Raw genomic sequence first — 26,307 nt, 5'->3', positions numbered from 1 at the left:
CATAAATGATGAGCCTGTCTATATAAATGACACGCTGTTTAAAAATGACCCCATTTAACTGAACCTGATGTGTTAATTAGCTAACACAACCTCTGATCTCAGACTGGGGTTGATCCTTTTTTAATCACGGATTAATTATGTTTAAAGACTTGTGATTAACCGGCGGATGATCCGGCTCGTGAGGAGAGCGGAAACAGAAGCAGGTTGGAGCCTGTTGTGATTGTGATGTCTGTGCTCAGATATTAAAGGGTGTACAGCTTCTGGACTGCAGGAAAACAACAATCAGAGAGTGAAGTGTGAAATCAACACACATGTACACTATTGGATATGTCTAGCCAACTTTTATCCACACAAAAGGCTGTACGTTTGAACAAATATAGGCCAAACCAGGTCTTTTTAACGGCCTGAAACACACTGTAACATGAATGACCTTTGTTTATGAATCAAACCGGAAGCACCCAAATAACGTAGATGAAAGAGTCGTTTTTATTTCCATGTTGAATATAAAACATTGGCCTACATATTCTGCGCGTCCAGAGGGACCCAATCATCAGTGTTCATACTTTATTAAGCTTTCCAACCAACCTAAATTAAGACTAAGCCAGTTAGCCATCCAACACCTTAAATAAACACAGAGATGCTGATAACAGTTGGATACAACGTGTGTTTCTCTCTGCATCGATGTTTGACTGACACACAGCCTCCTCTTCTCCAGGCCTCAGCTCTTGAAGTGACCATGTGTGTTGGATATAAACAAAGGTAAGATTATTTTTAAAGTTTGACTCTCATAGATCCACACACCCACTGATGGCAGTGAGCGTGCAAAGCAGTAACCAAACTAACTGGGAAAGATTTTTATATCAGTGGCTTGTTTACACATTGTGCACATTTAGACATGTGAACAGGAGGGGCCACAAACAAAAACAAAAATATATAATATGTATTAACAGATAACCCATAGACTGTATACAAAGAAAGACGACATGATGGCTCCCTAAAAGTGAAGCCAAACCCTCTCTATCGCCCCCTGCTGACTGGCCGCAGTATAGGTCATAAAGCCCGCCTCCTCCATGTTAACAGATGGGACATGAGTCAAACTATAAAATCTAAATACACGTCAAATACATTTTTCTCAAACATGGTTTCTGTCATTACAGTTAGTTCTCATCATGCTGATTTATGTCCAAGTGTTAATTTTTCTGACAAGTTTATTTTTAATTAGTTATTTGACGCTGTAAAAAGGGGGTGTGACCTCATGATTGACAGCTCTGTTGACAAATGGGGCTCCTGCAGCATTCTGTTCCCGAGTAGCAGAGTAGAGGAGGAACAGCGAGAGGAGACGTAACTTACGCAAACACTACAGTCACTGAACTTTACATAAGCGTGAATATCTGCTTCAGACCGACACAAGAAGCTGTTCTGCTGCAGACTGAGCCCACCTGAGGGCTCCAACACATCCACAAGTTAAATGTGTGATGTGGGTAGAGGAGGGGGCGGGACATCAATACCGCGGCTCCACCAGTCGATCTCTACTGCAGAGACACTGGATCCAAATGTTCAAGGAGGCACTATAAAAGAAGGAAGGAAACTCACGTAACATAAACAATGCAGATTATTTAAAGTAATAATCTTGAAGATTTTCATTTAAATAAATATCTGTGAAGTCACTGTCTATCACAGAATGAAGTGACACAATGGTGATTGGCTCACTATGGCCCACTGATGAAAGCCTTTGCATTTGCAGTATTACAGACTGGCTGTCTGTGGCGACGTTCGCGGAAAAAATCACAAGTGGCGCCCAGTTAATTTTCCATCAGCCAGCAGAGGTTGGTCTGCCAGAGAGGGTAGGCGGAGCTAAGCGGCTGTAAGTGTAAATAGTAATCTACTGAACTTTGCTGAACAAACAAAGGAGAGATGGATGACTACAGATACACCTTAGAAAATAAGTGAAAATTTGTTTTCAAAGAGTTACAACCGTGACAAAGGGAGCCAGCCGTGGACGACTGGTTAAATTGGGACGTATGCACCTGTAATTCCTTTTTAGCGCCAAAGTTGCTGCCAAATAGAATTAAACTGAGAACTTCAGGATTATATCTTTAATTTAAAATAGTTCAATTTTGACTTTTGGTCATGGATATTAAACTCTGGACCTTTACCCCAGCTGACTTACAGGCTTTATATACTCCATCATCTGCTCTGTAAAGTATTTCCTGTTCCTTCCAATTGAAATACATTAGTTTGAAATTTGTGCTGAGTGACACACAAAAAAGGGGCATTAGTGTCCATGTGCACGATTGTATTTATTATAATTTCATGACTTCATGACCACTTTCCTGCAATGTTTTCTCTAATTTATTTCAGTGCTTTCTTCTTTGCGGTTCTCTGAACGATGTTAAGCTCCTGTGAACAAAACTAAACACTTCCTGGTGTTTCTCAGAGTCTATTTCTACTTTTTCTTTAATGTGAAGAGTTCCTAGAAGAAGTGTTGAAATTAATTTCATTCAGAGAATTTATCAAAACAACTAATTTCCCAGATGTTTTGAGTTTGCATAAACTGGGAAACAAGAAATGATTGGAAATCTTTGCCCCTGAAGTAAATCAACTCTACGTGAGACACAGCATGTAACAGGGACGGGAATCGCAGGGTAACTCACGATACGCGATACGTGGCCAACGATAACAATAATATCACGATACAGCGATTCTGTGATAATTCATATACTGCAAGACAATCATTTCATGATGCATTACGATATCTGATTAACTTCTTTGGCCAATTCATTTCCATTCACGTTACCCTCATTCGTGTCATAAGCACCACCGCGAGGAGTCATGAAGTAGTGAAGTTAAATTGCAGCGAAACCTGTTTAGAGAGCCAAATTGTGAATTAAATATCAATATTTGGCACCAGCTGATCGATAATTGTATTGCATGAGTCAGGATGACGATATATTGCCATATCAATATTCTGTCCCAACCCTAGTATGTAACTGTGAACAACATTAAGACCTTCTGAGTGGTATCGAGCTTCTCTATGTTTAACTGAAGGTCATATTGAATCTCTTACATGTTGGTGTCGACTGTTAACAGTCAGGAAAGGTCTGGACCCCTTCAGCCACCCTGCCGTCCTCTTCAAATCAAATGTTCAGATGTTCTCTGTTGAAATTGACAGAAGAAGAAAGCTGGGAGCTTTTTCTGACCTATTTTCATTTGAGCAGCAGCTCCAGCAGGCCGACTCTTAACACAAGGACTCCTTCCTCCTTTTTTGTGCCCTGCAGCTACAGTATGATGATGCCCAATAAAGGGCCACCATCACTTCAAAATGCAATTCACATAAAGTGATGGGCCATTAGCTTCAGACATTCAGTCAACCAGTTCATCCATTCATGGGCTAAAGACAGGACTCTAAAAATAACTCTGAAAGCAGTGAACGTTTCCTTTAAATGTGGGAAATCTAAATGGAGTCTGGTGAAAGAGACTTCTTATTTCTGACAGCAAAAACAACTAAACATGTTTTAAAGGATGTTAAACAGCACTTAACAAGAAATACCAATTGGAAACCGGGTCCTATAATTTATAAATGATAAATAAAATTCCTTAAGATTACATTTTTTAAATCTGAAATCTGAACGTTATAAAATCTAAACAGGAAATGCAACAGAATACAAAGATATTACGCAACAACATTTAAAACTATATTTCTACAAGACTCTTATTTTGAAAGCCTCTTCTCCTCAGTGACATCTAAAGATGTTGATTGTAAAAGCTCTGATCACAGCTCTCTTCATATGATTGTGACCCACATCACGTGTGACCTGTCATGCAGGTAGTGCGATGACTCAGGTCTGACCCCGGAGATGCCGAAGAGACGAGACATCGTCGCCATCGTGTTGATCGTGTTGCCGTGGACGCTGCTCATCACTGTTTGGCACCAGAACGCCATCACTCCTCTGCTCGCTACTGGAAAGGGTGAGGGTGCAACAAACAAGAGTCTGAACATGTTTTTATCACAGCAGCAAAGGTGCGTGTGTTATTTACAGCATGCGTCTGTGTCAGCGTGCTGTGACCTGAAGTAGAGAAGTGTCACATGTTGATAAAATGCCATGAAGCCGGGTTTACTGCACAGAAGATGAAGTCTGTCAAAGTGCTTCACAATCAAGTGAAGAGACTGGAAAAAACATCAAAACAGGCAATTAAATACAAGTACCATGTGATAAAGCCTAACAATCAAACAACAAACAGGCACCAGATAGAAAGAACAGGTATAATGTTGGAACAATAAAAAACGAAGAAATATACAAGAATAATAAAATATGCAAAAGATAAAAAGTATGGCAGCTTTTTAAAGGCAAATAAAAGTTAAATAAATGTTTTCAATTGTTAATTAAAAATTGCTCACAGAGTTTGCATCTCTTATAGCCTGAAGAAGGAAGCTCAATAGTTTTGGTGGACTGGTTGGACTTTTTTTCTTTTTTAAATTAACCTCATTTTTATTTTTCCTTTTACCAGAAAAAAAAGCTGTTTTTAAAAAGTGTCCTGGCTGCAGCACAACGTTTCAGACAAACAATGAGCAGCCATACATACAAACATAATACATGACTATAATAACATGAAATAACATGTGAAACCAGTCAAACTTTGTCTTGACCACAGTCATAAATATATCAAGCAGAACATCTACAGTCAGATGTGCCTTTCTCCAAGTTATTCAGGATCACCTTAAAAGCATCCAATGAGACAAGTTCTAGGTCTGTTTGTAATTCGTTCCAAGTGTAGGGAGCAGCACCGCCATGTATCTCGCCCCATGCCCCCCAAACACACACACACACACACACAAAACCCCATCCTAACTATCTGGCACTATAATTTCCTTCGGGATTAATAAAGCTCTATCTTATCCACATCTCCAGTCCTGACCGTGCATAGAACGCTTAAAGCACATACAAAGCGCACTCCGTTTGCACGTGACAAAGGCAAGCCAGGACTTTTTCTCTACCGGTGCCAAGGGGACCAATACATGGGGCTGCTAAGAAAATAATAAACTGTCATAACATTAGAGTTACTTTACATGCAAGTTCGTTTTTTCAATAGCTTTTTTTCAGCTCTGGTTATTGTAGTTTGTATTTGAATTTGTTCTATGGTTATTTAATAAAATAGCTAAAAGCTTAAAACAACTGACTAAAGGCAAGGACAAGTTTCACGTGTCAGGGTGAGAGACTTCAGCACCCGGCAGCACCGGACAGCGCCAATGCGCCCAGCAACAACAACACAATACAATCAAAATGATGAGCGCATTTCTGCTGCAAAATCAGACACCTGTGCGTTGGTAATGTTTCCGTACAGATAGCTATCACAACGTGAGGAATACAATTAATAATGAGAAGACGTGCAAACAGCCTGTTAACGGTTCCACACTTGAACTGAAATGAACATCACAATCTTTGTGATCACATTTGTAGTCAAAAATACATGCATACTGCTTTGCATTAAATGTAACACATTAAACGTCTCTCACAATGTCAGAAATAAAATGAATGAAAATAACAGCCTATCCAAACAGCCTGTCTATTAACTGTGCACACACAAACGAATAACTACAATGAATGTCACAACATTAGCGATATAATAGCTAGTCTTTAGGTGTAAAACATTTAAGTTGCGTTGCTATGGTAACCAGTCAGACCAAACCATCATATAATAGCGCATTGATGGAAAATTGTAAAGCACACAATTATCCACCTTTTATAAGTCTCACAAATGATGTATAAATGTCTCACCTATATATTTTTGTATATTAGAATTACCATTATAGAGCCCAGGGCCGGGACAACATACCTGTTTGTCCCTGTTGTAGGGAGCAGCAAACCTAAATGCCTTTTTCCCCAGTTCAGTTCTGACCTTTGGGACGGACAGTAAGAACAGGTCCTGAGACCAAAGATTGTAAGCTCCTGTTCTCTTCTGTCTGATGTAGGTCAGTAACAGCAAACAGTATGTGTGCAGAAGTTTGTCATTAGAAAAGCAGCTGCAGAGGATCTAAGAGGCCATGAAGGATTGCTGAATGACAAATATTTACTTGCGTCGGCGGCTTCCAAACCATTAAGAGTCTATAAACTTTATCAATCCTGAACGATGCAGGGAACCTGAGATGAGCTAAAACTGGGATGTCATGCTCTCTCTCTCTCATTCTTGTTCTCGTTAAAAACCTTGCAGAAGAGTTTGAGTTATTGATATATATGAATGGATTGTTTTAGAAAAGACCAAAGAGCATCACAGTAGTCTTATCTAATGGAATAACAACATTATAAAGTTTTTTAGCATCATGTTGGGACAATAGTTCTTCATTAAAAGAAAGCTGCTTCATGATGGGTTGATTGTTTGAATGTTCTCTATACTGCACTTTTATTTTCTCTGTAGTCGTTGAAGACTCTTACTCTTACTCTTGTGATCATTTCCTCTCTAGATGACAGACATGATGGTCGCTCCGGCTCCAGGAACACGTTCGCCTTCAAGGAGTCCTGTTCTCTGCAGAACCGGGACATCGTGGAGGTGGTGCGCACCGAGTACGTCTACAGCCGGCCTCCTCCCTGGTCTGACATCCTGCCCACCATCCACGTCATCACCCCCACCTACAGCCGGCCGGTGCAGAAGGCCGAGCTGACACGTCTGGCCAACACCCTGCTGCATGTTCCCAACCTGCACTGGATCCTGGTGGAGGACTCCCAGAGGGGGACCACGCTGGTCAGCCGCCTCTTGCACGAGACGGGACTCAACTACACTCACCTGAACGTGGAGACGCCCAGGAACTATAAAGTGAGAGGGGACACCAGGGACCCCAGAATACCTCGGGGGACCCTCCAGAGGAATCTGGCTCTGCGGTGGCTCAGGGAGACATTCAGACTAAACAGCAGCCAGGCGGGGATCGTCTACTTCGCAGATGACGACAACACGTACAGTCTGGAGCTGTTTGACGAGGTAAGGTCTTGTATCACACATCATTATCTAAGTGTGCAGTGCCTTCCCCTCATCATCCTTTACCAAACTTCTCATTCAATGATAATAATACTAGAGAGTTTACAAAATGCTTCGACAGACAAAGCAAAAGCAGAAACTCAAGAGGCGATGTAACAACAGAATCCCAAACAGTAAGGACAAACAAAAGCAGGACAACATAAAAGGTCCACTAAAGATAGAGTTAGTGCCAGAAAAGTGGGAGTGACAGTGCCAAGTGTAGTAAAGATAAGTTTGAGAATGACTTCTTCCAGCTCAATCATATACTGTATTAAAGAAGTGGATGTAGCCATCCTGATTTTGGCATTTTGGCCATAGACATCTTGATTTTTTGGAACCAGATGTGATCATATTTGAACAGGTTGAAGACGAATTTCTAAACCTCCTGATTAAAAGACCGTCATTGTATCAAGTTTTCAATCACAGGTAGCCACACCCTTAAACAAAACCTGCTTTATTGTGAATTTTAGGGCACATTCACACCTTAAGTCTGTTTGTTTGGTCGGAATCAAAGACCAAACTGTTATTATGCTGCCTTTTGCCTCGAGTTTGGTTTGTGTTCACATGGCAGCTTTTACCAGCGGACCACAAGTTTTAATTCCAGAGGAACCTGCTCTCTGATTGGTCAGAATTTTCACATGGGTAAACTTTTTTTTGCTTTTAACCGACAGTGTTCCACAGTTCAATCGGTTCCACTCTCCTTTAGCTTTTCACTGAACAGTTTGAACACCTCCTTGTTCTGTGAAATTGTTTGGTCTGCCCATATTTCTGTTACCTCGTCGCTCCCCGACGTCTGTCCTCTACTCATCTTGCTGCCTGGCTGCATGTCTGTCTCTGCCAGTGTCAGCATCCATTAACAACCCACAATGCGCAGTGTTTTTGGTTTGTTTCCTGTATTTGGTCCTACTTTAAGTCTGTTTATGTTCACAACAGACCTGTCTTTTCTAGCGGACGATGGTCCGGTTGTTTGGTCCGCACTAGAGTTGGATTCCGGCGTTCACACCAACATAAACAAACCACACCGAGGGGACAAACACTCCAGGGTTCAGTTCAATCAGACTAAACAAGGCTGGTGTGAACCCGCGCTTAGTCTAAAAGTGACCATGGGCCCTATCGTACACCCAGCGCCGCAGCACGCAGCGCCAGTGTCATTGCTCTTTTCCACTGGACGCAGTCGTCATTTTCATGCCCAGCGAGTGATGAGGTGTGATCAGGCAAACGGGTGGCGCGTTGCTATCTTGAGGACACAGAAAGCGACTGCGCCATAGACCAACAAAAACCTGGTCTACAGTCTAAAGTCTATGGCGCAGTCTGTGTCTGCTATTTATAGGGCGCATTATGGACACACACTACCAGGCAAAAGTTCAGACACACTTTCCCATTCACTTGTATAAGAAAATGCATGATACTGCTTCCGTGTTTTTACCGATCTGCTGAGGTGCAGGAAGACGTGGACAAGCTCACCGCTGCCTCCACACACACCTGCTACACCTCAGGGAGATTCATGCTCCAGCCGCGCACAGGCAAAAAACTACTGACACCGACACAAAGCTCTCCATCGTGCACGCTCAGAGTTGATCTAATTTAAGTGTTCATAATTGGAGGAAGCATAACTGGACAACATTTTTGCTACATTGTTGAAAAGCTTAAATGAGGAACACACAGTGCTCCTGTACAGTACTTCACATTAGCATAAGGCACCGAGGCCACTTAATCAGACTGATGGAGTCAGGGTTGTGTCTTGACATGAGTGACGTGTATCTCTGCCTTGGTTTCCTTTTTTCCAGATGCGTTCCACCAAAAAGGTGTCCGTGTGGCCCGTGGCCTTCGTTGGCGGCCTTCGCTATGAATCCCCTAAAATCAACACCCTGGGGAAGGTGTACGGCTGGAAGACTGTGTTCGACCCCCACCGGCCGTTTGCCATCGATATGGCCGGGTTCGCAGTGAACCTGCATCTCATTCTGTCTAAACCTCAGGCTTATTTCAAACTGAGAGGAGTGAAGGGAGGATATCAGGAGAGCAGTTTGTTAAAGGAGCTAGTCACTCTCAGCGACTTGGAGCCTAAAGCCGCTAACTGCACCAAGGTAAGAACAGGAAGCGTTCTGCGTGTGTGAAATGTGATGCAACCCCTGTGATCTTCTGTAAATGCTGAGGATGAGTCTTTCGATCCCTGACTGTCATCACAATTTGTTCTCAAACTCAGTAACCTGTCAGATTATAGCTTATTTGAATGAAGCCACTTCCTGCCTCAAGACACTGTGTAGCAGGTGTGATGTAATATAAAACTACTGCACAGCATCATGAGCCAAAATGTCTTCTTTAAGTGTTTCATCATACTGACTGTGTTTCTGCTCGTCTTCATCCCTTTCTTCTTCCCCGCAGGTATTAGTATGGCACACACGGACAGAGAAGCCTGTGCTCGTAAATGAGGGCAAGAAAGGATTTACAGACTCTAACGTGGAGATATGACGTACTTCACATGACACAGGTAAGAGCAGAGGTTTAAACATGCAAATGAGTGTGTTTCCACACAGTGATTATTTTGAGAGATGGGTCAACAGGGAGCGTCTTAGCTCGTATGTGCAGCTTGAGATATAAACTGAATTAAAATGATGTCAGACTTTGAGGTAACATGTTTAAAGAAATGTCCTGTGTCTTTTTGTTCTTGGTACCCAGAGGATGAATCCTACTGATTTTGGTAATCACATGACTTTTTATTTAATAGCACCAAAAGGTTTTTGTATTTAAAGTAATTATCTCGAACATCTCAGTTTCGTTCTCTTTGGCGGCACCTTATGGCAATTGCGGGATCATACTTCATAACCAGATGTCCACAGTTGGCTCCGGTTGTAACTCTTGATTTTCCTGGCTGACGGTCACTTTCCTTTTTAGACTGTTTGCTTCATCTGAGCGTCAAATTTGTTCCTTTTCTTTGGATTTTCACTTCTTGTTGAAGTTGTATCTGTAGTCATCCATCTTTTCTTTGTTTGTTCAGCCATAGTAGATTACTGTTTACTCGCAACACTTGCAGAGACCGGAAAAGCAGCCGCTTAGCTCCGCCTACCCTCTCTGGCAGACCAACCACTGCTGGCTGATGGAAAACACGTCACTAACTGGGCGCTGATGGTGTTTTTTTTCAAGAATGTCGCACCAGACACCCAGTCTGTAAAACTGTGAATGCAAAGGCTTTCATCAGTGGGCCATAGGCTCAGTCACCATTGTGTTACCTCATTCTGTGATAGATAGTGACTGAAGAGACATTTATTTAAATTAAAACCTTTGACATTATTACTTTGAAGGATAACTTCGTGATTTTTCAACCTAGACCCTATTTTCCCATGTGTTTGTGTGTAAGTGATTAGTGGAGACAACAATTATTGAAATCGATCCAGTATTCAGGGAGGGAGCAACGGCCGACAGCCTCTAAATGAGATACAATGTAACTAAACGGGGCACCGCGCATACATCAATATACAGCCCCTAAAAGCGCTTGTTTTTGCTACTGACAGGCTCAGATCGTTATAATAAATGTCTGACAACACTGTACTCCAACAAACGGCACTTCTCCCTCTTCGTCTTCGTCTTCTCTCACTCCTCTCTCCTTCTTTCTGCAACAACTACGATCTCGCACGAGATTTCAGCGCAAGACTTCTCAGTGAGCAAGACTTGGTTACAGACAGACAACAGAGAGCATAAGGTAAAGTAGCATGGCTGCCTCAGTGTTGTCAGACACTTATTATAAAGTTTATTAGATTCTAGTGCAAACATAAGTTTGTAATGCCCAGAGGCTGATCCTTATAACTCTGGATCTTTATTTTTTATGTCTTTAGAGAAATATCAGACTATCTATTGGAATAATTACATCTTTATACACATTCGTGGTCCGCAGGGAATAAATCCTAAAGACTTTGGCGACCCCCAGCAGTCGCTGGTTGTTGGATATATTACTATGAGATTTGGTACAGACGTTCATGTCCCCCTCAGGATGAATTATAACAACTTTGATGCTCCAATGCTGCTGTCAAATACTTTGGTTTATGACCAACTATCAGCAATACTAATGTCATTCCCATAAGCCCTAGCTGCTTGTTAGCAAATATTACATGTGTTTTTTAATGTACCTGTTTTGCATCTGCATGTTAGCATTGTCATTGTGAGCATGTTAGCATTCAGCAGGGAGGGGCTGTACTTCGAACCAGGAACTGGGTGTAGTCATGGACTCAGACCTGAATTTTCAAAGCCACATTAAAACAATTACATCGGCCTACTACCACCTCAAGAATATATCCAGGATTAAAGGACTTATGTCTCAGCAGGATCTAAAAAAACTTGTCCATGCATTTATCTTCAGCCGACTCGATTACTGTAACAGTGTCTTTACAGGTCTCCCTAAAAAATCAATCAGACAACTGCAGCTGATTCAGAACGCTGCTGCTCGAGTCCTCACCAAGACCAGGACAGTAGACAAAATACATTTGTGATCTAGTGACACAGTACGAACCATCCAGACCCCTCAGGTCGTCAGGGACAGGTCTGCTTTCTGTCTCCAGGGTCAGAACCAAACATGGAGAAGCAGCATTCAGTGCATGCAGGTCTGCTGAAACACTCACTTCTTTTAAATCAAGCCTGAAGACTCACCTGTTCACAGCTGCCCTTTATTAAACTATTTTAATACATTTAATTTAATAACTGTTCTAATGATTTATATCTGCACTGTAGCTTTTACTCTTTTTCTTTTATATTTTCGCTTCTATTTTAGCTGTTTTTATTTTATCTTCACTTTGCTTTTAATGTCTTGCTTTATGATGTGTTTCTTTGCTTTTGTTGTTCTGTGTAAAGCACTTTGAATTGTCTTGTTGCTGAAATGTGCTATATAAAGAAACTTGCCTTGCCTTGCCTTAAAAACAGAAACAAATGTTACTAATTAGCCTATTATTTTTAGTCATAGTTATTTGACAGCTTGGGCTACGATCTAGCGGTGTTAAACAAATAAAACAAACTGTGTTGTTTCAGGCACAGACTCATTACAAAGAGCAACTAAGGGGTTGTACAAACTGATGTGATGATGTCATCGACTCCTATATGTATCATTTTACCTGTCAACATGTCAACACTGACAATTGATTTCTGAAAAATAACTTCTTCAGCCTGATAGTACTTTTGTCTCTCTGTATTCAGTGGACTCAAAGCAGATTGTGTGTGGATGAAAAAATATGTCTGGCCTTAGTTTTGTTCATAAAAGTTCTGCTTGTAACGTGTCTTGTTTTGTTGTCTGTCGTTTCAGAGGAGGTCTTTCTCTACTGGATTCTACCTGGTTTCACATCCTCAGAGCTCCTCACAGAAGTAGTGTGGGTCACAAATATAATCACAGCACAATAGCTGTACTTCACCACAGCTTAGAAACGGAGGCACACTAGTCCAACTTAGGAGGACACATAAGCCATGTGCGTGATCGACCACAGAGTATCAAAGCACAAAAACAAGCCGGCCTGTTCTGCTCGGAGCACCGGCTGATGCGAGACACTGGTGACTCTGAGGTGCCAAAAGGAGCTTGCAGACTGATGTGTCCCTGGAGAGATGAGACAAAGGATGTTGCGCGATTTCAAACAGCACGAAGAGATGGCACGGCGAGCAATAAAGAGCCCTCTGAGCGCAGACTACACCAGCCGACCATCCAATTAGCATTAAATAGGGCCCTTTTGTTGTGTAGCGAGCTGGCTGTCGGGCACAGGGCTGCACACAGGAATAAAGGGGTCGTTGTCTAAAGTGAGTCAGCACTGACTGACAGACTGCATTGGGGGGATCTGAGCCCTCCCACTCTGTACTGTACAACACTAAGCTATTTAGATAGCACCATGAACCCAGCGCTAATTAGGAGTCCTGTTACTCCTCGACACACATTCACGTGGCACATGATGAGCACACACACATGCACTTAAAATCACGGAGCAATGATTTAATACAGCACCGTCTTCTCTTACAGTCTTGATTATTTCTTATATGCTGTAAAACCACTGAGGTCTGCTCATATTTAAGGGGAGTTTCAGTATTTCTATGGACCTGTCCACTTCACAGGCTTCTTCATAAGCTAATTAAGATCCCACTGGGAGCACTGACGGTTTCTGAGCCGAGTTATTTATTGTTTCACAGTAACTGGTACCATTCACTTCTTAGTTGTGAGCGCTGCTTGTGTGAGTCATTGAAATATGAGGCCATTACTTTGGATTTGTATCCTTTTAAATAGCTCTATTACACAATCTAATTATTCCTACCATGGATGAGTGGTTATGATTTCTGTAGAGTTGCAGTTGCACAGCTTAAAATGCTAATGTTCTCAGACTTTGTGAGTGTTAAGAGTTTGGTTGGTAAGTTATTAGTAAACAGGAACTTTCTGCTGCTTGTGCTTCATTTGAAAGTTGTTTTTTTACATCACTCCTGCCTCATCTGCCCGCTTCTTGTTTTACATGTTAGGATATGCATCCATCGTGTTCATACTGCGGCCATTTTTCTCAAACATCTTGCCCAGTGTGTGAAGCTGGGTTAAAAGTTGACAAAACATATGAGTTCACCACTTCGTAATTCATTAGCAACTGACAATGCAGAGTTTTGTCAAAAGTCAGAGGTATAAGGGGCGATGTTACAAGTCAAAACATATCTGATAACTCTTTAGCTCAGGGATGGGCAACCCTGCTCCTGGAGGGCTACCTTCCTGCATGTTCTCTAACACACCTGATTCGAATGTTTCGCTCGTTACCAATCCCCTGAGACGCTTCAGTTGGTTGATAATGAGCAGATCATTCAAATCAGGTGTGTTAGAGTGCGGAGAAACCTAAAACATGCAGGAAGGTAGCCCTCCAGGAGCAGGGTTGCCCACCCCTGCTTTAGCTGCTGTTAGCCATAAGCTAATGTTAACGTTCAACAACTCACTAGCTAACATTAGCGCTTGAAAGTCGTACAAGATACATTGGGAAAGCCATTAAATCCAAGCTAAAGGTAATGTAAGCTAGCTAACAGTAATGTAAGTTAGCTAACAGCAGTGTTGCTAATGATACTTTAAGCTAGCTAACGGAGATGTAAGCTGGGAATTAGTTGACCTTAGGTTGTTTAACCATGAAATGTGGAATTTAACTATTTACTGTCTTTTCAGTTGCTGATCAATCAAAAAGCTGTGAACTGATAAGAATTTTCAGATTCCCTTTATTTTAATTTGTAAACCTGGAATACAGCAGTATAGGCTACAACATTATAAAGTTTTAAGAGCTTCCATGAACTTAACATCTGAGGAAAATGGTCGCTTTGTGAAAACGCTGAACTTCATTTCCCTGCATTGTGCAGAGAATTCACACAAGCAATACAAATGTAACAACTATACCAACTCTTACTGTAGTCCACAAATATAAGTTATTACTCTTTAACTGGAAATCCATTGTGAAGAGGATAAACTGGGTACTTCTGCTCCTTGTGTAAAATGAATCACTGTAAGTACTGTATGTACATAGCCATAAAATGCTCCCAAACAAACATGCTTCTCTCTGCTTTTGAAACTTTTATTTGCTTATTTATTATTATATTATATATTTTAAGGTTTTATATTAGACTATGATATAAACAACACATATCCCTGAATTTGAAGTTTGACCTAAGGTTAAAAAGCACTTAAAATAAATAAAAACACAACAAGCAAAGCCAATAAAAACAGTGATGACAGTCACTGGATGTCTGCTGCCATGCCAAGGTCAGGTGTATCCTCAAAGTGGACCTTGAAGTCACCCTCCTGCTCCTCGAACACGATGACCTTATGAATTAAACAGAAAAGGTGGGGACAAAGAAGAGCGAGTTAGACATTTGAGACTTGCTCTTTTTTCCCCGCACATTATAAATGTATATACATTTGAAGGCAAATTTAGAGCAAGGACAAAAAAAAAGTTCAAGCAAACGTGCTAATTTATTTTCTTGCTGAGAGTCAGTTCAGAAGATTGATACAACTTTCATACATTAAAAAATAAGCTAGAGCCAGAGGCCAGTTAGCCTAGCTTAGCATAAAGCCTGGGAAGAGGGTGAAGCAGCTAAAACTAAATCTACCTTCCATCTATCTAAAGCTCACTAATATCGAACACCTTTCATTTTATTTCTTTGTGTACAAAATCCAAAGTGTATAAGCAGAATTTGGGTTTTTCTGGGGGTAAGGGAAGGGTTATGGAGGCAGGGGGATAAACAACATTAAACTTGCTTGTTAGGGCACTTTAGAAGTGCTATTTCCTATTGTAGGTAGATTCTGTAGAGAAAGCAAGGCCAGCTTTTTAACAAAGTCTTTATGCTAGGCCTAGCTGTTGGTAGCTTAGCGGATGTAGCCACTGTGATGTCACCCATTGTGGGCTAATGTCGAGCCTCAAATTTTCTTATAGGACAGTTTTACTTGAGAGGAGCAAAGGTTTAGCAAATGCTATGTTTTACTAATGCTAGCAATGCCTTGGTTGCAGGAAAATGATGTTTTTGAGATGCTAATTTTGGCTAGCACACAGGCTCTAAAACAAACACACTCACTGCAAAATCTAACAGCCTACTTCTTTGAAGGTCTTTTGACACAATGAAAAAACTTATCAAGGTATTTTTTAAGGCTACCAAGCTAGAGACGTGTTAATCACAGGTAGCATACCCTGCTTTGAATGGGACCATAATTTACAAAAAGAACATCATGAGGTAAACCTAGTGATTGAGACCATATAGGCTAGTGCTATCTGCCTGCTTTTTGCAACGCATGGGTTTGCCCTCTACTTGTCATTAGAAAGGATGCAGGTTTAAGACACTTACACATTGACTTTACTTTTCAAACCTGGAGGTTACAGTCTACATGGTACAGCCATGGGATGAAAGCTAATTTCCAACTACTTAAAAAACAATGCTGGTTTGTACACAGTCCTACCTGGTTGATTCCACTGTTGAGAAAGGGGCCGGGCAGGTAGAGAGCCTGCTGGGGGCCAATGGACCAGTAGCGGCCCAGATTGATCCCATTGATAAACACAACGCCTTTCTCCCAGCCCTGCAGAACCAGAGAACGTTAAATTGCTTCATAATGCCTTTGTGAGGTATTTCACATATAATCAACATACACGTACAAAGCATGAAACAATACATTTATATAACCTACTGGCAGCTTCACAAACGTGTCACTTGGATATCCGTACGTAAACAGCCTCCCCATGAAGAACCCAGGGAAGCTCGGATTTTCAGGGAGAGTTTTCCAAGGTGCCTGATAAAGACTGAAATAAGACCATCCACTTCAAACACAATAACTGCAAGATGGAAGTGATATGCAATGCTTTAAATTCAATAAAGTCTACAAACCTATCAATAAAGCTGGGTTTCATATCCAGGCTGTATATTGTAAAATCCCGCAAGGGGATATTGTTTAATAAAATGTCTCCCACAAGGCCTGCAAGAACACAATTTAAAATTGGCTTGTTCACGTTCCTCTGAGTGCTCGAGTGGTTTAATAGCAGGCATAGCAATGAACTGCATATTGTCTGTCAATCACCTTTATGTTGTTTGTCGAGGTCCCTTCCCTGGTGAACTCGTCCACAGTTTTCAACCAATAAACTTAAAGTACGCCGTCCCTGTGGAGAGTGATCGCTTTTATGTCTTTGGCAAGTTTCACCAGCTTCAGCATCCATCTTCTGAGATTACTGAGAATTACTGGAGGTTTATTGGACATGTGCCTTCATTGTTCAACATGATGCCATACCTTACCATCAGGAACCGCCAGCTCCTCGCTACTCCGCTTGAAAAGACCAATGTAGCTCCTGTCTACAAACACCTATGAAGAGACATATGGCTGTTAAATAAATTATATTAAAGTGCAAAATATAAATTCTGCCTCACTGGATTGAAAGGTCTCAAAGGTGACTTTGGTTTTGCAAACTTTCACCAAAGTCATCAGCTTTACTCAACTTCCATGTGCTGTATGTCCTGAAATGTACTATGGTTAATATAACAGTGTGATGCATCCACTAATAGCTCTGACTGATAATAAACAAAGAGTTTGGGAAATAAGCTCATCAAGCAGCAGTCTCCAGGGCCAGGTTGTTCAAAAGGATAAGAATTAACTGGATTTGGAAATCCATTTTTCTTCTATCAAGGATCAGGTAACCCGGCTCACTTTTATCCCGGTTGTTCAAAGAAAACTGGATAGGATTAAGCTTATCCAGATACTGACCTTTTAAGGATAACCAAATCCCATCTGCTATAGTCTGAGACGATATAGCCTCTGGGGACACCGGTGAATGTGCCGGGCGGTAAGCGATAACTGACTTCCCATCAAGACTTCCTTTTCCTCGTGCTGCATTGTTACAGAAAGAGAAACGGCTCAATCTGATGCATTCGAGGAAGTTGGGAAATCTGAATGCTGAACGGCTTTCGTGACGCAGCGTCAAGGGAATTCATCTCAAGTTAATTTTTAGATCTAGAACAGATTGTTAGCTGTTGGCATGCAGATGTCTGTACATTGTATGTAGAATCTGTAAACAGAGATTACCAGTGCTCTGAATGGGACTTCATACTACATACTTTGTCCACAGGGGGGGCCAAAATCCACACAAAACAAAAGATCCTGACAGTTGCTTTTATATGAATATTTTATGTTTGATATTAACAGCTTTTTGGCAAAATATTTTATGGAGATGAAATCCTATCTTTTCCACAACCCTGAAGTCACCCTCATATGCTATGTCAAAAATCAGCAATCCAAGAGCAAAATATTAAAAAAAAAACATGTCTAAAGTATCAACAACATCATTGTAAAAATGTTGGTTTGTTTGACCTACTTAAAAGTTGTATTACATTTTTTCCTCTAATCCAGCCAGAATCCACCCTCATGCTTGGATCAGGGTAATCCTGATTTTTTGGATCAAAGTTATCCCAATCCTACTCAAAAGTTTTGAACAACCCAAACTGGAGGTTTTATCTGGATAAAAGCCAAGACAGGATTACCTGATTTCACCAGATTACGTAATCTGTTTTTTCTTTTGAACAACCCGTTTTCAAGATCTGATAACTTTTATCCGATCAGATTACCTTTGAACAACCGGGCCCAGGTGCTGAAAATAAGGACAACGCAGAAGTGCCAAAAACTGCAGTTCCTCAAATAGCCACTTGGGGCTGGCTCCTAAAGCTCTTCAGCTCCAACCTCTTGTCCAAACATGGTCACTTTTGGCTCCAAAAAAACAAGATGGTGACATCCATAATACTAAACTTGTGGCTTCAAAAAGGCCATCCGCTCTGCATTAACCCTCTTTAACACGGATTCCCCATTGTTGCTGAGAGTTACATGAGAAGATTGGTAGCACTCTCATGTCCATCTATTCAATTTGAAGCTGAAGACAGGAGACAGTTAGCTTAACCAAAAAATGTAAGCTGGGGGAAAGAGCTGGCCTGGCTCCATGTAATGTAAACTTTAGGGTATAGTTTTAGCAGCTTCAGACATATCAAGGATGATAAAGTATGAGATGAGTTAAAAGGTGACAGACACACCAGTGCTGCATAAGGTCAGAGCGAGGGAGATCATGCCGTCCTGAACAATGAGGACTCACCAGGGCTCGATCTCTGACGTTACCTCCAGACTTCAACAATCCCCCGCTGGTGATTGTGGTCTCATACAGCGTGTATCCATACGACTGACCGTTCCTGTTGTTCACTGGCAGATTCTCCATGCTGACTGGCTTGGCTGACTTTAACGGCTGCAGAAAACAGACACTAAAATGACCTCTTTGATTTAAAGGCAAAAGTTATTTTCATTACACATATAAGCAACAAATAATCTTACATAAAACATACTCCCTCTGTGAAGCTCAGAGCGTCCCATAGAGACAGGTGCTGGTACATGATGGCTGGTTCATAAGCCTCCCTGTAATGCAGCGCCAGCATGTCAGGGAAACTGTCTCCTCCTGCACAGACAGGATCAGAAAAAAAGTCAGCCTTAGTACCAAATCAAATACTTTATTCTGATTTAAAGTTAACTTACTGTTGTATCGAGACAGTAAATCCCTCAGGAGGTGATACTTTGGAGTGTACTCCCCAGCTTCAGACAGGGGAGCATCATAATCTGAAATGTAACATAGATTAACGATCATGTGCTGCCACCTGCTGGATGTTATAGTCAATGCTAATCACACAGTGTCCTCCAGCTCTGCATGGCAGTGCTTCATTATAATAATATCTTGGTGAATTTGCATCAAAGACACAACTAGTTTGTTTATGAGGCGTACCGTAGCTGGGGACCAAAGCTCTGTACGACGGATCAGCGAGCGCGCCGCTCATGAAGCCAAAGCTGGAGCCTCCGTGGAACATATAGAGGTTCACCGACATGCCTCGCCTCAGGATTTCCCTCACTGTGGACACCATGTCTGTAAAAAGTAAACAAATGGACTCTTAGAAACACAAAGATCCCTCCAAAAGGATCAGTATCATGACCAAACAGATCCCCTTTGTCTGGGCCTGCAGGGACTCATTCAAAAGTAGGTCTCACATGACGTTCAAATTTACATTTGTATTTACATTGTTGGCGTGCAGCTGCCACTCATTATGCAAAAAATACAGGGGGGTAGGAAAATGTATGAAGTGAGACACAAGGGATTTGTTTATTGCAGTTAGGAGTATGGAGTCAAATAAAGGTCAAAAAGATTTTGATCCCACAAAATGATGTTAACAAATGATTTCACAGTAAGTCCACAAACACAAACTCTTTTACACATGCAAATCTTTTCTGTAAGCACAAAATATTTACAAACTTGAATGTGTGAGGATATGCAAATATTTTTACGTATTCACAAATTCAGGTACATGCATACAAATCTTTTTTACATGCACACAAAACGTGAAATACAGCTGCAGGCTGTGAGCACGAGTTTGCGAGCTCAAAATCTTTTTGAGTCCTTTAATTGACTCCATATAAGAGTGACTTGAGATTTAAAGTTTGCAACATTAATAAAAAGATATAATACATAAAAAAGACACCAATGTGCGTATTTGATTTGAGTGTTTCCCATGTAAATCTGCAGATTTTAGTTTCACAATTTGCTTAAAAAGCTGAGGCACTCAAAATCCTTAAACAGCATTTAGACTGAGAGTATCTACATTATAATTTCCAGGGAATGTCATAAAAAAACAGATGGCATGGAAATCAGAGGCAGAGTAGGGCGGGTGATACCTGGGAAAATAATTATTGCCTAACGGTAAATTTGTTAGGTCACTTTTAAACTATTCACGGTTAGAATACGCTATGTAAGGTTTATGAACAGCCAGGTAAGATGAAGCGAGCTATTCAAACAAAAATGTCCTTTCTCAATTGCAAATGCCCTCGCGAATCTACACCAGCCAGCAGCTCAGCTAATCTTAGCGATGCTAGCAGCTCCGTTAGCCCAGACTCTGGGAACGCGCTCGGTCCGTCCCCCACCCCCGTCACAGAGGATGCCCATACCGCCTCTTCACCCACAGCTAAAGATGCCGGTACAACGTCAACTACGGTGGGTGGGCGCTTTTTTATTGCTGAAGCTTAAAAATCAAGATTACTAGGATGACTTTCCACATTTGAATTGCTTGTGGTCATTGTTTACCTTGTTACATTTAGGCTATAGCCTGTCAGTCCATCACGTTTGTTGTTTTTCTGTAGACGTAATATCTGCAAACTGCTCCTGGTCAAGTAATTATAATAGTGGCAGACTCTGGCCTACACTATCTGTTGCAAATCCGTCGTTCCAAAAGAAACTACTGGCCTGTATGGACTACTGGCAAGGTGAGAGAATAGTTGTCCAATTTTCAGGTGTGGATGAAGTTAGGAATGAGGAACAGTTCACTCAAAATGCATAATTATGTAGTTGTCTCTCACTAGTATGTGGGGCTGTATTGGGTCAGTAATTTCATAATTTCATAATCCTTATTCCCTGAGGTCAAGCAGCAGAAATTATGTGACAATGTGCAAATACTACTGGCCCATTTTTGGGTAAACTTAATCGAGTAGTCTTACAAGTCACTGTTAATAAACCAGGGCGTCTCCTTTGCTGAATGGGCTGCTCAAAAACAGGGCATGAATTAAGAGTATACCCACTTCTCCAGGGACCACTACACCACTGCCCATATACACTTTATATTTTATATTTCACATGTATTTGAGTTGTTATTTTTGTATTATTGTTAGTACTGTTATTTAAAGTGAAATTAAGATTAGCCAACAATGTCCTAAAGATCGGTGTGTCCTACCCATAGACACTACAAAAAGATGGATGACATGACAGCCCCCTTAAAGTGAAGCCAAACCCTCTCTATCGCCCCCTGCTGACTGGCTGCAGTATAGGTCATAAAGCCCGCCTCCTCCATGTTAACAGATGGGACATGAGTCAAGCTATAAAATCAAATTACACGAAAAATACATTTTTCTCAAACATGGTTCCTGTCATTATAGTTAGTTCTTATCATGCTGATTTATGTCCAAGTGTTCATTTTTCTGACAAGTTTATTTTTAATTAGTTATTTGATGCTGTAAAAGGATGATTGACAGCTCTGTTGACAAATGGGGCACCTGCAGACGAACACAAGAAGCTGTTCTGCTGCAGATTAAGCCCATCTGAGGGCTCCAACACGTCAAGGCCACAAGGTCAAGGTGTGTTTTGGTAAAGGAAGGGGCAGGACATCGTATACTGAGGTGTGTATTTCATCTCTAAAGCCATAAATAACAAGAACCTTCCTTACCCTCTGGGGGGAGCACATGGTGGAGCTCACCCCACACATCAAACCAGCCGGTCCAGTAGTCCATCACCATGGTGGGACTGTTGGGCTGACAGACAGTGGAGGAAAGACCCAAAGTATCACACACACACATGTTCAGTGACAGACAGTGAAATAACAGGAAAAGGTAAGATACACACCTGGAGAGCAGTCAGATCCTGGATGTCTCTCTGATTCAGCTTCTGCAGCTTCACAGACCTGATCGCTGCAAGATAGGAGGTCACAAGGTAAGTGAGAGTGTGTGTGTGTGTGTGTGTGTGTGTGTGTGTGTGTTAATATCATACTGCACCTCCATCCACCCCCCCGGACTTTAACGTGTTGTGGTTGTCTGAAGTGAACAAGAGCTCACTGATCCCTCTGGACTGTAGGGCCTTTCAAAATAAAACAAAATATTTGAACATTTATATAAATGTGTTTTTCTAAGTGCAAGTTTTAATGTAGTTTAGGTGGAATTTTAATAAAGTCTATCACATCACCTCTTTAATAAAAAGCATGTAGCCTTCGTCCTTTGCGAAGGATCCATACATGTTTTCCACCTGCACTGCAATAATGGGACCTCCTTTCTTGAACTAAACAGCACAAACAAATAGATGTCACATGAAGTGTACAGATGTCACAGTATGATTTAGGAATAGTTTTCAGCTTTAGTGACACAAATTGACCTGCAGTTGGACCAATTTCGGTATGAGTTTGTCAAAGAAAGTATTGACAGCCTGAGTAAAGCCCGGGTGAGTCGTCCTCAGTCTCATGCTGCCGTCTCTGAGCAGCCAGCTGCAAAGAGACACAAAACAAAATGATTAGTGACGACTAAAGCCACAGAGCTGCAACAATAAGTACACACAGTGAGTCTAATGTAGAGGGCTAAGTTTCCTTTACAGTAAAGTGGGACTTTTTTACCCAGATTACATAAAAATGTTTTTGTGCTGCCAGATAAAATTCACTCACAAACTTAAAGATTCAAAGTTTTCTGTTTCGTTCTCTATGCTAACATCTTTTTAGAATTACACATTGATGGAAGTGCTTTGATTTCTATCTCGTGTTTTGAGTGCTTGTTTATATTCAGTGTTTTAGCGTGTTATGTTTGGCCTTTAACAAACTTATTAAACAGAAATTAAAAGCCTCAAAAGGTTACATGCAAAGAATTGTTGTACAACCTCGGCAGTCCTCCGAGGTCCAGCTCAGAGGAGATGTAGGGTCCTGGACGCAAAATCACCCAGAGTCCCAACTCAGCAGCAAGATTGATGTACGCCCTGTAAACCAGAAAGAGAAGACAAATAGAATTTATATGGAAAAAACAAAGTTTCCAGCACATTTCTTGTTGTTTGAGGAGTATGAAATGTACTTAGAAACAACAACATCAAGCTGAGGCATCACATCCCTCTTCTCTTATCACTGCTGTGTTGTTAATTGCTCGCTAAGTTGCTGTTGTTTGGGAGATGTTGCTGTTGTCAGGTGGGACCTCTCTGCCTCCTGTGTCTCCCCTGAGCACCGGGGCTGAGATGATGAGAGGAAAGGGAAAGTAGTCCCAACACACCTCACAGCAGGTATTATTGTAGGAGCAGCTAGAGCGGTGGTGCAAGGTGTTTTTAATCTTATTGTTGACATTATAAAATTCATATTTAGTGAAATGTCTGGTTGTTTTGCATATCCTTTATTCCCAGCATCAGTGTTGCATGTTTTAATTTGCTTTAATAACTTTGTAACTTAAATTTTATTTTATGTTTTTAAGTGTGTTAGGTGACTCGAAACATCTGTCCAGGGATTACAGATGAAAAATAGACTCTTGGCTAACTCTGGCACATTTACAGCAATGTTCCTGAATATGCACTGTCCCCGTTAAATAAACTAATAAATAAAAAAATAAATGGGAGCATGACCTGTGAACCCTTACCACATAAATACCACTGACACAATGTTTCATTACTATCTTACTGATTTTGATTGTTACCTATCTTAATCTTTCAATTGTTGTTATTGTTTTTATTTGCTTTATCATTTCACCTGTCTCGATATAAATTTGAACAATTAACAATTATTTTCATTAGTGATTAATCCACCAATAGTTTCATTCTTTCAGTTTAAAAAAATGTACAAAGAGGGAGAAATTAGACAATATGCAAATGAAACTTAACTTTATTTCTTTTGTGCCTGTAATTTTACTTTATAGGTTATTTTGTTTTATGATGTTGTAACCAAGGGTGTAGATAATGGTGTAGGTAATTGGAAATGACAGACCATCTAAGATGTATTGAGTTCTAATAAGGGGCAGATAAATAATAAGAATTATATTCTTCTTTCTGCTCCTTTCCTTTTCAGACATGAAGGGCATGGATTTTTTATTTGAAATGTGTATTGTGGATTTGTGTACCGGTTTTGTGGTATGTTGTGCATTTTTCATGAAAGGAAGGAATGAATAAATAAATAAATAAATAAATGATAGAAATATTAATTGTTGAGTCGATAAATGGTCAAAAAGTTTTTAAAAAAATGCTCTTCACAACTTCCTTTCATGTGTTCAAATCACTTGTATAAGTACGGAGCCCAGGAGTGGCCATAGAATGAAAACAAAAAAAAGTAGCATTTCACACGAGGTAGTAAAACATGGCCTCGTTTTATTTTTCTATGGCCACTCCGGATCTCTGTATAAAAGACTCTTCATTTATTGGCATAAATGCCACAGAAAAGCAGCAGATCTTCAGATTTAAACAGCAAATGTTGACTTTTCTGCTTGAAAAGGGACAGAAACTTTTAAGCAATTTTCAAAATAGTTGGCCAATAATTTTCTTTTGATCAACTAATGAATTCTGATCGATTAATCTTCGCAGATTGGTGCAAGGTGTTTCATTCTTATTAAGGACCTCTTTAAGTTGCATATCTGGTTTATTGAGTGCACAGGCTACACTACAATAAGCAATAAAGTCTGTGGTGATTAGATATCAGCCAGTTTTGTATTCAAAACACTTGTATTTTAAGGGACAGCACTTCTTCTTACTCTAAATCCAGCTGTGTGTGGAAGTTGAAGACCCCTCTCTCTGGCTGGTGCAGACTCCACGGCACAAACCTGCAAAGAAATTCTCTGTTACATTTGTATGTGGCCAGCCTTAAGCCACAAATCCCATCCATAATAAGTGTTCCTACGTTGTGAGGGTGTTGAGTCCGCAGGCCTTCATCTTCATCAGCCGGTCCCTCCAGTAGGCCCTCGGCACACGGAAATAGTGGACGGACCCCCCAAGGATGCGGAAGGGCTCTCCCTCCAGGGTAAACTGAGACGAGTTGGCGCTCAGGCCCACCTTCCTGCTCAGTCTGCGTCCCCCTGCTGGCATGCTGGGAGAAAAGTTGTGTCACACTCGCATAATTCAGCAACACTGGCTATTGTGCCTGAATAAACCACATGACGGGCCTGACAAGAATTTGCAGTCGTCTTGTGTTTGCATACACATCCAAAACGTGAATTTATAGACAAGACAGACTTTAAGGCAGGAGTTTTGTTCCTCATATTATCATCTTAAATTATTTTATTTACTTATCCACTTTCTCATAATATTCTTCATGCTGTACAAATTCATTCATATTCAACAAGAAACAAATGTACTTTACATGGTGTGTGTGTCAGCTTATAGTATCACACTTAATTTAATCCAACAGATTTGCAGCATTGTTGTGATAATTTAGCAGATCATTAAATAGCTGTAATAAAGTACTGCATTAGGTACACATCTTACAGAAAACTGAAACATATTCAACAATTATAGCAAAAAGTTCACTTACCCCAGATACCTGTACATAATGAAGCCAACTATGCACAGGATGATAAGTGCATATTTCCTTTTGTGCGCATTTCTTATCCTCAGGACAACCATCGATAGACGTGACTGAGTTTCCTTTCACTGACTCAGGCTGCAGTCTTGTTTTGAGCAGCATCTGAGTTCAGTTCATGTTGCTGGTGTTAGTAACGCACCGCCTCATGGGAGTGACCAATGCAAAGCCATGGAGATCTCACACACCTCATTAGCAGTGTTTGTGTCAATGTTATTGATGACCTATAGCTGAGGTTGACAACATGTCTGTACCCAGTGTAAATTTTATCCGGAAAGTAACAGTAAATTATTGACACCTATGAAACAACTAATTTAATAACAACTATTCTTATCTTCAACAGTATGTATTCTCTATAGTGGGTGATTTTTTTTCTGGATTTGCGGTGGCGAAAAGGAAACAAAAAGCCTAAATGATATATCACAATCTGCTGCATTATGAATAATAGTTCTACTACTACTACTACTACTACCATACTAATATTACAAATAATTATATTATTATTATTATTATTATTATTATTATTATTATTATCATCATTATTATTATTAACATTATTATTATTACCATCATTATTATCATTATTATTATTAATAATCCTATTATTGTAAAATGGGTTTTGTTTCGTAAAAGTTTATGTTAGAGATTTCCTTTTTCTTAGGTAATTAAGATAATTTACATAATTTAATTTAAGGGTCAACATTTAAA

At 40.6% G+C, this 26,307-nt stretch overlaps 2 protein-coding genes across 3 annotated transcripts in view; one reads left to right on the top strand and one right to left on the bottom strand.

Annotated features, from left to right (window-relative positions):
* The window catches only part of b3gat1b (beta-1,3-glucuronyltransferase 1 (glucuronosyltransferase P) b), a 49,283-nt gene extending 34,754 nt beyond the window's left edge, over positions 1-14,529 (top strand). The window contains exons 3-8 of one of the 2 annotated variants that reach the window (XM_069668453.1): positions 716-759; positions 3,827-3,969; positions 6,461-6,972; positions 8,796-9,092; positions 9,391-9,496; positions 12,293-14,529. In XM_069668453.1, coding sequence (XP_069524554.1) covers positions 3,858-3,969; positions 6,461-6,972; positions 8,796-9,092; positions 9,391-9,477 — 1,008 coding nt within the window. In that variant the 5' untranslated portion in view covers positions 716-759; positions 3,827-3,857 and the 3' untranslated portion in view covers positions 9,478-9,496; positions 12,293-14,529. The remainder of the gene's footprint in view (positions 1-715; positions 760-3,826; positions 3,970-6,460; positions 6,973-8,795; positions 9,093-9,390; positions 9,497-12,292) is intronic. The other variant, XM_069668461.1, reaches the window with a different exon arrangement.
* Positions 14,530-14,635: 106 nt separating this feature from the next.
* LOC138596975 (beta-galactosidase-1-like protein 2) lies at positions 14,636-25,669 on the bottom strand. Its single transcript, XM_069668474.1, has 19 exons — positions 25,552-25,669; positions 24,922-25,107; positions 24,776-24,844; positions 22,938-23,033; positions 22,446-22,554; positions 22,260-22,352; positions 22,073-22,154; positions 21,924-21,988; positions 21,748-21,832; positions 19,269-19,406; positions 19,025-19,105; positions 18,838-18,947; positions 18,594-18,740; positions 16,751-16,822; positions 16,544-16,622; positions 16,354-16,441; positions 16,157-16,268; positions 15,932-16,048; positions 14,636-14,803 (listed from the first exon to the last, which is right to left on the bottom strand). The coding sequence occupies exons 1-19, from the start codon at positions 25,641-25,643 to the stop codon at positions 14,717-14,719; spliced, it is 1,908 nt and encodes a 635-aa protein (XP_069524575.1). The 5' UTR covers positions 25,644-25,669; the 3' UTR covers positions 14,636-14,716.
* Positions 25,670-26,307: the final 638 nt, after the last annotated feature.

The sequence above is a fragment of the Semicossyphus pulcher genome, unplaced genomic scaffold (genome assembly GCF_022749685.1).
Source record: "Semicossyphus pulcher isolate SPU_LCO1_2020_fin unplaced genomic scaffold, fSemPul1.0.p SCAF_10, whole genome shotgun sequence".
Classification (NCBI taxonomy): Eukaryota; Metazoa; Chordata; class Actinopteri; order Labriformes; family Labridae; genus Semicossyphus; species Semicossyphus pulcher.
Note: the sequence above shows the minus strand (reverse complement) of the source record. Positions and strands in the feature narration are given on the sequence as shown.